Source organism: Telmatherina bonti (genome assembly GCF_933228915.1).
Source record: "Telmatherina bonti genome assembly, chromosome: 11".
NCBI classification, from domain to species: Eukaryota; Metazoa; Chordata; class Actinopteri; order Atheriniformes; family Telmatherinidae; genus Telmatherina; species Telmatherina bonti.
In genome coordinates this window covers 15,124,498-15,139,015 of record NC_136629.1, presented here as the reverse complement: position 1 = coordinate 15,139,015, position 14,518 = coordinate 15,124,498, and the positions used below count along the sequence as shown (strand labels likewise).

The 14,518-nt window shown below is 38.8% G+C and overlaps 1 protein-coding gene across 1 annotated transcript in view; it reads left to right on the top strand.

Annotated features, from left to right (window-relative positions):
- Positions 1 to 435: 435 nt before the first annotated feature.
- Positions 436 to 14,518, top strand: part of LOC306762113 (stromal membrane-associated protein 1-like) — a gene marked incomplete at both ends in the record, with an annotated part of 151,310 nt that continues 137,227 nt past the window's right edge. The window contains one exon of the mRNA XM_079248511.1: positions 436 to 553. Within this exon, the coding sequence (XP_079104637.1) occupies positions 436 to 553 (118 nt within the window). The remainder of the gene's footprint in view (positions 554 to 14,518) is intronic.

Genomic DNA, 14,518 nt, shown 5'->3' with positions numbered 1-14,518 from the left:
CCTTCTAGCCTCAAATAGACATAAGGAAACCTTAAATTCAAGCTAAACTAAATATAAATAACCAAACAAACATGATGTTGTATTCCTCCTGTACATTAACATGTGGGTTTTGAGATTTATGTGGTTGAGATATATTAGCAAACAGAGCTAAATAAAAATATCTTTGTGTCCAACATAGACTGTATTTAAAGTGTTTCTCTGGTTTTGAACCAGATGCCGATGAGAAATTCCGACAGTCTTGAAAGCAGCAGGGATGATGATGATGATGATGCTTTAGATCCATGCTACCTGCTAGCAGGCTGCAAGCTATATTAACTGGAGGCGGTGCAGCGCAGCTACCCGGGGATGTCCCGACCTTAACACCAGCTGAGGACTTCGAGCTTTTCCTGACGACTCTCCATCAGAAGGACTAACTTCCACAGTGACACAAGCGACATGACGACGCGCTCAGAGAGAGAAAAAGCCCAGAAACTGAATGAGCAGCATCAGGCCATTCTGTCTAAACTGCTGAGAGAGGAAGATAACAAGTACTGTGCTGACTGCGAGGCGAAAGGTAAGACCCAGCCTGCTCATGTTAACACCCCCAAGTCACTGATCTGTGAATGAAAAGATGACACTGTGGGGGAAGTTGGCAGCTAACGGAGCTAAAGGTAGCAACCTGCTGTAATGTTATTCTGATGGGGTCTCACTCATCACAGCAGTGCTCGCATCCATACGGCAGACTGGTTGCATAGCAAAAAGCCGCTTATTTCGTCTGAAAGGGATCTTTAATAGATAGATTGCATTTTGTACTGGAAACAGATTAAGTTATTTTTCTCCAGGGAGAATCAAGTGGAAAGGAATAATCTTGAGCGACATTCGTCAAGGTAATTGCAAAAGTAAAAGCATTTCCGACTAAATTTTTCAAAGTTAAATCCAGAGTCACTACAATAAAATAATGTGTGGTGTGTTGCATGTACATGGGCAAAAGCTCTTTTCCCCTCTAATTTTAATTAAATCACTTCACAAAAACAGCAAACAAAAATGATTTTCCCCCTGATGTTAATCAAAATATACTGTTAGACCTTTCTGAATAAATCGTTTTTCCCTTTTTTTCTTTTATAAAAATGAATTATATTCTTCTGTTTTTTCTGAATGCATGAGATATTACCTCATCCACCACAGTAGTTTATTCTATATTTTTCCTGTATTAATGACACAATTAAAATATCTGTATGGTTTTTCTAAATTAGACTTTTAAACTATTGTTGTTATTTGAGGTGATTTTAGAAAAAAACTTTTTGGTTTTATGAATTAATTAAGTAATTATTTCCTCAAAATGTTTAGTTTATTTTAAGGATAAACTACGGAATATATCAAAAGTTTGACCCACCCAACTTTAAAAAAAAAAAGAAAAGAAAAAAAAGAATTGACAGCATAATTAAAAAAGCCCAAATTGCTTATTTCTTTTTGGATTAATAAAATTATCAAAAACAAAATAAAGATGGTTAAGTTTTTCTTTAAATTAAATGATTAATTGTATTAACTTTCTTGTCTGCCTTGTTCACTAGAAAAACTTAAAAAAGCAAAGCTGAGCTCTTTTTAAAAAAAAATTTTCTCCTGACAATCAATGCGAATAAAAAAAACATTATTTTAGTTAGTGCATACTTTACATAGCTGTAATTAAACTTAAAAAGTTACTGAAATATATGTTTGTTATCATTAGAATCTGTAGTTGATGGGAGTGTTTAGCCAAACAAATATTTTTAGAATAAAGGCATTTGGTTAGAAGATGACGTATAAATGCTGCATTATGATCAAGAACTTTATGATGATTATGTAGATGAGCATATAGAAGAGATTTACCCATGTGAGGCCCAGTTTACACTGAATACTGGTTTTGTTCTTTTCTCCACGGTGCTTATATTTTGAAAGGGGGAAACTCATACTTCCGGTAACAAATTGCGTAATGTGGGTAACTTGAATCAATTTTCGCCCCATAGTATCGATGTCATGTCCTTGACTGTTTTATTTATGAGCGGAAAGGTGCGTCCTGTGTTGTCACCACAGAGTTTCAGGTGTGCTGTGCTCGTGACTGGAAAGAAAACCTGCTCGCATCTGATTGTGTGTGTGTTTGCTGCACCCAGCCTCCACCTTGCCTCCGGTCATCAGCTGCTGTCAGGTGCAACACAAAGCACAAAACCATCCTTTAATAAAAAGCAAGTTTAAAATGTTCTTCAGCGCAGACAAACATGCTGTTTGATGACAGAAGTGTCATAAAACCTCACGGACGTCCTCTCAATTCGGCACATTTATAATCCCACAAGAATAAAGCTTATGGATTTACGGAAACATTTATTTACTTAATATAAACATAAAGATAAAGCCGGCATTTTTTAAAATGTAACAATGTTTTACACAAGGAGACTTTACGTGTTGTTGTAATCCATTAATATAGAGTGTAATGATTATATAGGGGAAACATGAAATTCCCAGCCTGTCAGTGGACTTTGAACGGCTCTCCTCGGGGTTACCTATGGTTCAGATTAAATTTCTTTTGCGTCATAGCGGTGCTTACGTCACAATCTGAGAGTTATAATCAGTAGTAGCAGCCCTCCGTCAGCCAGTGAATGCCTCACATGCAGCTGGTGATGCTGCTGCTTTGTAATTTTTTCTTGTTGTTTATGCCAAGTACTAGGGGTCAAGTACTAGGGGTGGGAAAATAGAATCGAACAATCAGAAATCAGGATTTTTTTTCTTCACAATTTAATATAGTTTTTTTTTTGTTAAGAAATCATTTTCTTTTTCAAATAAATAAAATGAATGCATTATAGAATTTTTTGTAATTTTTATTGTTTTTTATTGATCTTTTTACTCGTCTTCTTGGGTATTATAGCAGCAGAATGAATCTAGCTACTGTGCTGTTTTTTCTTCATTGAAATAAAGAAAAATAACGAGCAAAAAAATAAGTTTTCCACATTTTTTTTTTAAATCTGCAAAATCAGCAATATTAAAGAATTGTGAGAATCGCAATTTAAGTCGAATCGGCACAAAAAAAAAATCGGAATCGGGACAAAAGCATATCATCACACCCCTACCAAGTACCCTGCAAGGTAAATGTACCTGATAATATTAACAAGAGCGATCTGATGGTTACAGTTTTCTACTTTTTCATACCTGTAAAGACCTTATAATGAAAAAAAAAATCAGCTTTTCTTAATAAGACTTAAAACGTTTAATTTTGATGCCAGACTTTCAAACATTCCCTCAAAGAAATGCATGAAAGAAAGGTTTACTCCATGACAAGTATTTCTATGATGGCTTTGAGCTGAGAAGTAAAAACCTACAGAGAAATCTCAAGATACTTGCAGGGCCCTCAGACTGTCACATATCTGATAGAAAAGATTCTGTGATTAATCACGTCTTTTCTTTTTCTGTGATATTGTATTTGTTGTCGGCCAAGAAATCAGCTGACGGCTCCAAATTTGGGAGCTTAAATTGAGGGTTGAGCAAAACAGCTGAATGCACATTTGATCATTTCTGTGACAGTGGCTCAGTGTTTAACACACTGTGTGTGTCAGCAGCTTTACTCACTGGGTGCTTAGTTTGCATCATCCTCATACGTTGAAGAAGAGAAACAAGTCTCCACTTACCGTGCTGAGGGGTAACTCCGTGTACAGTCGTGCAGGTGTATTTAGATTTGCCATGTCATGGTTTTAGGTTTTCTGGGTACGATTATTATTAAAGAAATAATCCCAATATTATGATTGTCAGCGGAACAGTTGATGTAAGCAACCGTGTATCTGAGATGAAATACGATGTCTCCTACAGCCCATTGCAGACTTATGAAGACTGCCTTGATCATGTCTGAGAAGTGAAACTGTGCATCAGAAACCGGGACGCACCGATTCACTTTTTGGGAGTTTAAATCCAATATTGATATCTGCCAATACCGATATTTGTCGATACCAAATCTGTTTATGTGAATATTATTGCGCCCATGGTTATTATTGTTGTTATAACTGTGTAATATTTCATTAGGTTGTAATAAATGACCCATTCTTTCTGAAGTTACCTCACCAATACAAATATAATAACATTACAGATCTAACAATTTCAACAAGTTTTATTTTGTTTTAGGACATTTTACCTAAATACAACTATAAATGTGTGGTTTTGAAACAAAGATCTTGCTTTTAGTGTAACAAAAAATGTCACATTTTAACATTCAAGGCATTTATTTCTTTTAAAACATGTCAGAAGCATGTCAACTAACACATCTACGCTGGCTTGACTAGTGTGGTATCGGTACACTTTTATTAATACCAAATACGAGTACACAGACTTGGTACTGAGCCGATTCCGACACTGGTATTGGTTCATCCCTAATCAGAAACATGTCAGGCTTTAGTGTTAAATCATTATAACGTAAAGTGAATCAACTCGTGGTGTGACATTGTAAACTAGGGGTGGGAAAATCGAATTGAAAAATCGAGAATTGGGAATTTTGTGCTTCACAATTTAAAATAGATTTTTTTTAACAAAAAAAAAATCGATTTTTTTTAAATAAATGAAAAATAATCCATTACAAAATTTTTGTCATTTTTATTGTTTTTATTGATCTTTTTACTTGTCTCCTTGGGCATTATAGCAGCAGAATGATGGTCTGGCTACTGGGTTGTTTTCCCCCTTCTTGAAATCAACAAAAATAAAAAGGTTTTGTTAGTTTATTTTGTTTTTAATCTACAAAAATCAGCAATATTGAAGAATTATGAGAATCGCAATATAAATGGAATCGGCACCCAAAAAAATCGTAATCGAATCGGATCGGGACAAAAGCATATCGTCACAGCCTTATTGTAAACCCAACTTAAATTGTACGTAACTATAAAACTGATAATGACATAAAGTTTAATTAAGATGCAACCTTAGAGAAAAACTTACATCATTTAGCTCAGTTGCTAAATGTTTAACCTTCTCTTGTCTGGTATGAAGCTGCTGCTTTTCCTGCAACCCTTTCATGTCATGCTTCCGAGGCTGGTGAGCCGTCCTGCACAGTGACACTTTTTTTCTGAAACCCCCAAAATCCGATTAGAGCTTTTTAATCTGTTTGTTTGCATCAAACATTCCCACTAACACACAAGCAACACAAGCGGCAACACGAGGACGCTGTAACTTTGTTTGCATTCCTGATCTGCTAATGTGGTTCGGACGTGATACTTTACGGCAGTGTTTCTCAGTTCCAGGCCCCCCCGCCCTGCATGTTTTATAGGCAACCCTACCTTAACACACCTGAATGAAACAAAAGACTCGTTAACAGGCTGCAAAGAGCTCGATGAGGAAGTTCAATAACCTGACTCAGCTGCTTTGTAGGAGGAACATGTAAAAAACACGCAGGGCAGGGGTCCCGAGGACCCTGCTTTACAGAGTAAATATATTGAGGAATCTTTGCAATGGTTTACTTGTGGTGTTTGATACTAAGATGAATTCTGAGATGAAGCGACTGGGACATCTTTGGTCCGGATGTGGACTGTTGTTCGGTTTGACTGCAGTGCTGCTGTGCGTAGCATAGCTCATACATTTCTGCTGCTTTCTCTGTATGTTAGCGTCATCTCACGTGGTTTTAATCTTCACTTCTTTGTAAATTAAAAACAAATCTAAAAATGGATCCAGAGGTTTTCTATTAAAGCTGATGGCACCTTCACCACATGAGTCATGTGCATTTTTAACTGGTTAAGGAAACGAAGGATGTTCCTATAAATTAGTTTGAGATTTTTATACGAAACATTTTTTTTTTTATTTAAATGAAGCTTCAGAGTCAGAGATTTTGTGTGATATGAGCTCGACTGAAGGTTTGAAATGAGAAAGCAACAAATGCACCAGTGCTCTGGAAATATCTGCGTGTGGCGTCTGTAGCAAGCCGTGGAGGAAAATGCAATCAAACATGCTTATAAGTCTGGACCTGACGTCGATCTGCATTGTTTTTACTTACAGCTGGAACTTTTGCATTTCACAAAAAAACATTTAATGACAGTCCATTTGAATGAAAACCAAAGTTACAGCAGAATTTTAGAAAAGTTTTGGGACGCATTTGGACGGTCATTTCAGTTCATTTCAGTTGTTTCAGTTTCGTCACAACAGTTTTTCTCTAATCGGACCAGCTCTGATTAGTATAACGCTCACATACATATAAAAACCGGAGCTACGGCCGAGCGCTGAGAGCAGCTGAAATGCCTCAGAGCTGCGTTCAGGTTGGATATTCTGCATCACCGCCGTGGTTGCTGAGTCATACTGATTATGTCATCGCTGTTTTTATCTCCCTCTCAGATATAGAGGATGAAAAATCCTTGTAATCCTCCAAGTTCAACTCACTTACTGCTTTTTTTCTGGTCGGTTTGAACAGAATTTACACAACCGTTGAATTAATGAAGAAGTGGGGTTTAAATGATTATTTTGTGTTTAGTTTTAGGATCAAATGTTATTGAAGTTGAAGCATCTTTTGTCCGAATCTTCATCCAGAATTCTGGAGTTCACTTATCTGGTCCAGGAAGATGGCTGCTGTTCCTGGTTCTGGTTCTTCTGGAGGTTTTCCTTCCTGGTTCTGGTTCTGCTTGAGGTTTTAATGCCCAGTTCATTCCCAACTATTGAGCTAATAATAATGTAATGTAACATCTGTAATAATCTGGTGTGATGGGTTTGTTTTAATCGGATTATGATTGGACTACAATGAAGCGGACTATGTGTAAAAGAGCCTTTGGAGGACTGAATCGGTTCTGTACAAGACAAAAACCTCTAAAAAAGATTTTGTCTTAACTTTTTCTTTTTGCTTTTCTCAGTCAGATGTTGAAATTTCCTGCTTGTCATTTGTCAGTGAATGCAGCAACAACGGGTGTTTTGATGTGAAGAGAGAGACGGTGACTCTCACATTGCACTCTCTCACAAGGGAAGTGTAACCACATGAAAAGGGACTTTTATTTCCTATAAAAAGGTTAAATTGTGCACTTTGAAGTGAAATAATTACCACTTTGTTTCTCTAACATTATAAAATGAAATGATTGATTTTTCCAGACATGGACTTGTTTGTGTTGTCCAACTTGTAAAATGTTCCTTTTGGGATTTTCTACATGGACGTCTTCACAATCCCCTCACACACCTCGAACACAGGCAGTAAGTTAGCTGTCATTGATTTTCCCAAACAAGCATCGACCGCTCGAAGTCCAGACGTCTGCTTTGATAGATGCCTACGTTTTGGGCCTTGACCAGGTACTCGGTGTGTCTGGGCGTGGTGACTCGGCTACATGACCGCTGCTGTGTGGAGAATCACCCGACCCCCTCAGCTGTAATTCCACTCTCAGTCCTGCCTTCTGTATACTCACTTTGCCCTACATTTTCTGTGTGTGTGTGGGAGGGATGAAGTCCTTATTGATTACAGTTTCATTCTCCTGTCCTCCCCGACATCACTCTATCCACTACTTAGAGAGGAAGATATAATTTCCAGACTCTTGTTTCAACACAATCCATTTATAAATGTGATTTTAAACGCTGCACACACACGCTGTTTGGCTGTGTGTTGGTCTTAAGAGCTGCTCTTCTCTGTGCTGCTGGCACAGCAGATCCCGGTGACATCCTGCCGACCTCTGAGAGCTTTGATCTCTCCTTGGTACTACACCACCCTCACTCATGAAGTACCTCATAAATGAAAACACACACTTGTTCCCAGATGTCTGCTCGAATCACCTGCAAGTGTACTGACATTAGAAGTGTGGAGGTGGGAGCAGACAGGAGGCTTCAGAAAAAACATTGTGGTTGCTGCTTGTCATGCATGAAGACGTCTGTCTCAGAAGGTAATATCTGTTATATTGGAGACGAAATGTTGTAATGATTTTCTAATAGTTATTGATTGCATCAGGATATTTAATATTAGTTTATTGTTGTAACCCTGTAGTCTGTCTCTTCCAACCTAGAGGGCCACAGATTCAGACTATAGACCGTATATAAAAAATGGACAGAGCCTCTGGCGGTTATAAGCGAAGCCTATGTGGAAGTGGATAAAACTGCAGTTCCGCCTTCATCCACTAGGGGCGGCAAAACAGAGCAAATCCCCATAGACTCCCATGTTAAAAAGACCAACTTCACAGCAGAAATAAACATGTTTACAGCCTGGTTCAAAAATCCATTTTAGGTTTAATAGGTCAGGTTTACCTTCATGACAACTGTGGGGGGGAGTGAATTTTTTTCTAACTTGCCCGTTTAAAAGTAATTTAATCTCAAAAATCCTTTTGAATGACAGGTACCTGATCCCCCGCTTCAAGTCTGAAGAACGTAGGAAAACCGCGGTTTTTGGCCGGTTAACAACGTGACTTAGCTTTAACCCACTTACCTCTGTTAGCTGGTTAGCTCCTGTTGTCTCTGGGTTAGCTCGGTTAGCTCTTAACTACAGAAAGCTTGGAGTTTGCTTGATGCCAATCATCCACCATGACGCTCACAGCTCCCCTCTAAGGTCTCTCTTTTTGCCCATATTCGTATTTTCCGGGCGAGACGACACGCATGCCCCTGCCAAGATGGCGTCGGTAGGAACTGCCCACATAGCTTCAATTCAGCTCTTCAGAAATCTACGGGTGATGTCACGGAGGCTCCGTCCATCTTTTTATAGACAGTCTATCTATCTATATGCCTTTGCTCATGAACCTTCCAACTAAAGAGTTTCCCTCTGGGGATCAAGGACGGGATAATACCTGATGAGGTGTCCATTATCAGAAATTATATCCGCTTCGGATGGTTTACCCTACAGGGAAGGTGAGCAGACATTAAAATGAGGACTTTACCATTCAGAGACAGTTTGTGTAAACGTGCTCCTTCCACCATTTCGGTATCTTCTCTCTCAGGCTCTCAAACATAGATGGTTGAATTCAGAAAGTTGCTGCTGTCAGTTAGCTTGCTATGACTAGCTGCTGTTATTAGCATCGGACGTACTTGGCTCGCCCCCCATCCGGCACTGGACTTCCAGCGATCAATCAGCGCACACCTCATTAACATTATTTAAACCAACATCTATGTTTATCAAAATCTCGCATCAAATCTCACAAGAAAAGTTTTATTATGAATAAAGTGTCAGTAAACACTATTTTTTAAATATTTTTTTGGTTTAATAAGTTTTTAAACAATTATTTAAAAACACTGAGAGGACAGTGGAGACATGAAAAGACAAGGTTATGACTCCTTTAAAGATGCAGAAAACGTTGCTATAGTTCTTCACTCTGATGCTGTCCTTGTCTGATGGAGGGTTTGGGAGGGGAAACACCCACATCGTCTCAGTGATGAAAAGTAAAATGTGATGGCCGGACACACAAGCACATGGCAGAACTAGAACGTTATGAGACGTGGACCTCCTCTGAGACGGAGACACACAATCCAACCTGAGATGAGAGCAGCTGATTTATTCCACCAAGTTTCCATTTTATTCATTAGTCACATCTAATATTCTGTCTGAATAAATAAATAGAAATGCAGATTAATTTCTGTTAAAAGGGACATATTTGAACTTTTTATTTTTAAGTAACAGAATAATTACCTTTTGGAATACTTAGTTACTCTTATGATGCTGTAACTCTGCTACTAAGTAACTATTAACTATGATTAATTAAACTTTTAAAGGAAAATGCCCACCACTCATTACAAAACACTTTAAAGGCTGGTTACACTAAAATTTTAAATACAAACAGCTGATTAAATGTTTGTTCCTTTTCTAAATATAATATTCTTCAATACACAGTATTCTGTATTGTTGTATACATTTCATAGGAAATGTCAGGTCTTTTTTAGTTTTTATTCTTTTTATTTATTTTTATTATTTATTCATTTCATTGAATACATCAAACCATATTGTACAGTCTGATAACATCTTCACCTAAATTTGAGTGAAAGAACCTGGTCTGTAGTTTCAAGTTTAGACTAAATATAAACAAAAACAGCTGATTTCTTCACATTTATTTATTTAAAGTAAAAAGAGGAGATGGTGAGTGTGGAGGAGGACGTCTCGGGAAGCAGTCTGTCGTCCTCACCTCTAACAGGCCAGCAGGGGGCAGCACAGCGCTTTACTTTAACCCCCATGGTCTATCTCATCCTGTATTCTCCTCTCCTCCTCCTCCTCTCCTCCTCTCCTCCAGGCCAACACTGAAGACTCTGGCAGTTTTTCCATGATTTACTGAGAGGGAATTTTATTAATTAGGAAATGGAGGTTGTTAACCTTCAGTAAAGGAGAATACCGCTGAATGTCAGCACAAGGATGCTTTATTTAGCTGCCTCTGGCTCCATTCAGCTTCTGCACAGTGAAATTAGCTGATGCTTCTTGTTCCTAGAAGGAAACAAAAAAGAATTAAACTGCATTTATATGCCTAATGTAATTAAGGAATGTGGGAGATTTCAAGGTATTTTACAGGAGCGCGGTGAAGAAGCAAATGGCAGAGTGGTTTTAATGGAAAAAAGTAGGAAGGTGGAAGCTGGAGCGGCCTGGGTGGCTTGTTTACGCCATTCAGCCTTATTCCGCTTCAAGGCTTTAAACTTTGCATGCACACTTTTAAAGCCCTCAAAGAAGTATTGATCAGTAGATCAGCAATAGTCGCAAAATTTGGGTTTTCCTTCCACAGTTTTGTTGCCTCCAAGCATGACACACACACACACACACACACACACACACCCTCCAGACCACCAGCTGGATCAAACAGCATGTGGAAAGAGAGGGAGGTAACTCACCTGACATCTGTAGTCACTGTCTCACACACACACCTGCCAGTCATGGTCCTGACTGTCCTCAGGTTGACAGTTAGGGCTTTAATTTCATGCTTCACCGCCCCCCCCCACTCGTCACTGGGAAAGCTCCACTGTCACTCAACAAGGCTCCGGGGTGTGTGTCTGTCTCTGTCTGCTGGGATGAGTCAGTTTGTTTGTCTGAGTGTGTGTTTCTCTTTGTGTGTGTGGTGAAAATGTGTGAATTTCTGCAGTAGCGTGTGTGTTTGTTATGTGTAGGCATGCTCGTGCATGTGCCCTTCTATGATACTCCAGTGAATTTGCTGGAGATAACCTACATTTAAAGTGTGTGTTTGAGAGAAAAGAAATCTTATTTTGAGTCTAATCAGGTCAGAAGTCTACAAATTAGTACTTTCTGTGTGTGTGTGTGTGTGTGTGTGTGTGTGTGTGTGTGTGTGTGTGTGTGTGTGTGTGTGTGTTGTGTGTGCTAGAAGAACTCTATTCATCTATTTTTGTCCTAACTGTAGTGAACAAAAACAAAATTAAAAATTGATAACTGAAGTTGAATTATTTTACATTAAACCCCGGCGGGAATATGGCCAAAAAATACAATCTCTAGTTTTTTACACACAAATTTATTTTCAAATGTTTAATAGATTATTTTTCTTTTCTTTCTTAAAATCATATGAATGTGCGTGTCTGTGTGTGTGTGTTGTACATTGTAAGATACTGGCAGCCAGGAAGACATGGAACGGCTTAACGAAGAAGCCGGCATAGCAGACTATGGACTGCAGACCTCTAAGTCTGCAAGTGAGCCGGGTACTGGCGGAAGTTTTCTTCCTGTTAAAGGGGAGTTTTTTCCATCCCACTGTCACCGCGTGCATGCTCAGGATGGGGGATTGGATCGAAGTCTTGATTCGATGCAATCAGTTGGTTTCTATTATAGGCTATGTATGAATTGGCTGAAAATGATGTGTATGTTGATTTGTGTATGTAAAGTGCCCTGTGACAACATTGTTGTGAAGTGGCGCTATACGAATAAAGTTGAATTGAATTACGCCCCAATGGGAAACACCTCCCAGGTGGTGAAAAATAAAAAGGCTGAGCTCCTGCTGGATTTCCGGATACACGCCGAATGGTGGGGGCCAACCAACTGGACATTGGCTGCGATTACATGAAGTATTTTAATTCTGAAATAATAATTCAGAAATCTAATAATTATAGTATTCTCCTTCGGGTTTACTTGGAAATAGAATTCCGAATTGAGGTTTATATGGAAACCATGTTTATTGGCCTTTACTTAATTCCGCTTTAGATCGGTGGATTAGGAAGGGTTCTGATTGGACAGAGGGTAGACATGATGTACTTACGTCTACCGGATATAAACAAACGTTTGTCTTTTCGGTCATAAAATGGAAAGCCGCAGATAATGAGAACCATTTTTTGCTTTCATTTTGATTCTAATTTGGAAGCAGCAGCTTGACACGAGCATACTACCTCGCTCTTTTCAGCAGCTGAGGAGGAGAAGGAAGGTAGAGGACAGGAGACGGGTTAAAACTGTCATCTAAATATGGCCATAATGATAAGTAGCAGAAGAAAGCCACAGTGATGAATGTAGACCTCCCCAACGATGGAAATAAAACCACGCTGGAGAAGGAGCTCCAACATACCTGAGACATCTCCATCCAGAAGAGCGCAGTCCTCGGCAGCTCCCAGGACCTTGGTAGACGACCAGAGCTGGAGATGAACAGCCACCTATGTTTTGTTTTCCTTGTGATGTAAGGACTTGGCCTTGTTGAAATAAAGAGACTCTACTTTACACACAAAACACCGAAGCACTAAGAGAAATTGTGATAAAGCAACTGATGACTCGTGCAAATACGCAAAGCCTCAATTAACATCAAGCCGGTCAGCAATCTAATTTTTCTGCTGCTCTGTGAATAATGAAGTGAATAACGCTGATTGTTCTGCGGTTTGGATCGTAGTCAGCTGTTACTTTGTTCAGAGAAATCTCATTACACAATCTGTTGGTTTCCTTAGATAAGCACTTATTTTCTTATGAATTGGCTTATTTGAGCAGTTATAATTTGGACTAATGTGGATTATACATTCAGTGGCTAGCTCAGCAGATTGGCCTCTTCAGTCGCTTTTTAACACAAATATCTAATGAGCATGTCAGCAACTTAATACTTTCAGTCATGTAGACATACTAATGAGTCTCCTTTTCAGATGGTATGGGTCAGATTTTGGTGTAAACAACATGAAAGCATGGATCCATCTAGTCTGGTATCAATGGTTCAGGCGGCTAATAGTAAAACGGTGCAGGGAACATTTTCTTTGCACAGTTTGGGCCCCTTAATTCCAACGTGACGTGGTTTAAACATGTGTCTGAGTGTAATTGCTGAGCATGTCCACTCCTTTATGACCACAGTGTAGCATCTTCTGATGCAGTGTTTCCATTTTGCTGTTAGGGAAGCCAAATGAGGAGAGAAATGTAAACAAAGTGAAGTTTAGAAGGTAAAAGCAAAGTGTGGCAGTGATCGGATGGTCTAAAGAATGAGGTAGATTATAAGCAAAGAAAGGAAGGAGGGAGAGTGGTGACGGTTAAAGAGCAGGTGAGACAATTTAAGTAATTTTTTGATCAAATCAGTGAAGCTAAAGTTTTTAGTTTACGCTTTTACATGTGTTCAGAGCTTTTTAATGATGACATTTAATGAATACATCCAGTTTCTTTTCTCTTGTAATCTGTCTTATTTTCCTGCATTTCAACCCCAAGGGTATTTAAAAAGACTTTATTTCAGCTGTGTATCTTTTGCTTTTCTATCAGGGTGTAAGGTACAGGGACAGGGTAGATGAGGCAGCAACCAGACATTAACATTTTATTTCTCTGATTCTCTGATCTGTGATTTCACCAATGCCTTATTAGCCACACAGGAGCTGAACCATCGTCTGTGTCATCATCTGCTGAGCTGACGAAGCGAGCAGGAATGTTTACGCAGTAACAACTATTCATCCAGGATAAGTTCAAAACTTTATGAACTATGTTGTATATGAATGAGGATACCAGTGAGAGGAAAGGTGGAAAGAAATCTGTTGAATGCTTGACGATCAGACGCCGGCGGCGATGCAAGCCCCCGCCCTGAAGGGTCATGGTTGTTACTGAAGGAATTTTTTTTGCTACCAGTGCTGTTTATATCTTTCATTCCTCTTGTGAAGGAAGTGCTTTAAGATCCTTGTTTGAATTCCTGTGATGTGGTTTCTGCAAAATAATGACAAAATGCTCCCGTTTAACGGTGGTTAAGCAACCTTGATGCTTCAAGAAATTGACTTAATTCCCCAATTAAATTGTATTGCTCAGATATAGTTGTGTTTAGTTGCCTTTATCTGCAGTTAAATAGATTTTTAAAGCATGAAATGATTAAAAACAGATTTACAAAAAAACCATGGTGTCATTGAGACATTTATGCATTCATTACTGCAATTATATTGTTCATAAAAACTTTGCTGGATCTTTTGAATTTGTTTGTTTTTGTCTTTTTCTTTTTAAATTGAGGTTATCTCCGAACAAACTGGAGTCCAACAGATACTGATAGATATCCTGCAGATAGACTCCAGCTTACAATTGCTGAGCTGCTTGATTTGGGCTTAACAGTCATTCAGCTGCCTTAATGCTCCTTTAGGCCATCTAGCGCATTAGTGCCACTGCATTAACACACTGATGCTCTTATCCAGGACCAGCAAGCCCACTCCACTGCATGCAGTCCCTCTTCCATCCATCCAGCCTGCATTGCTG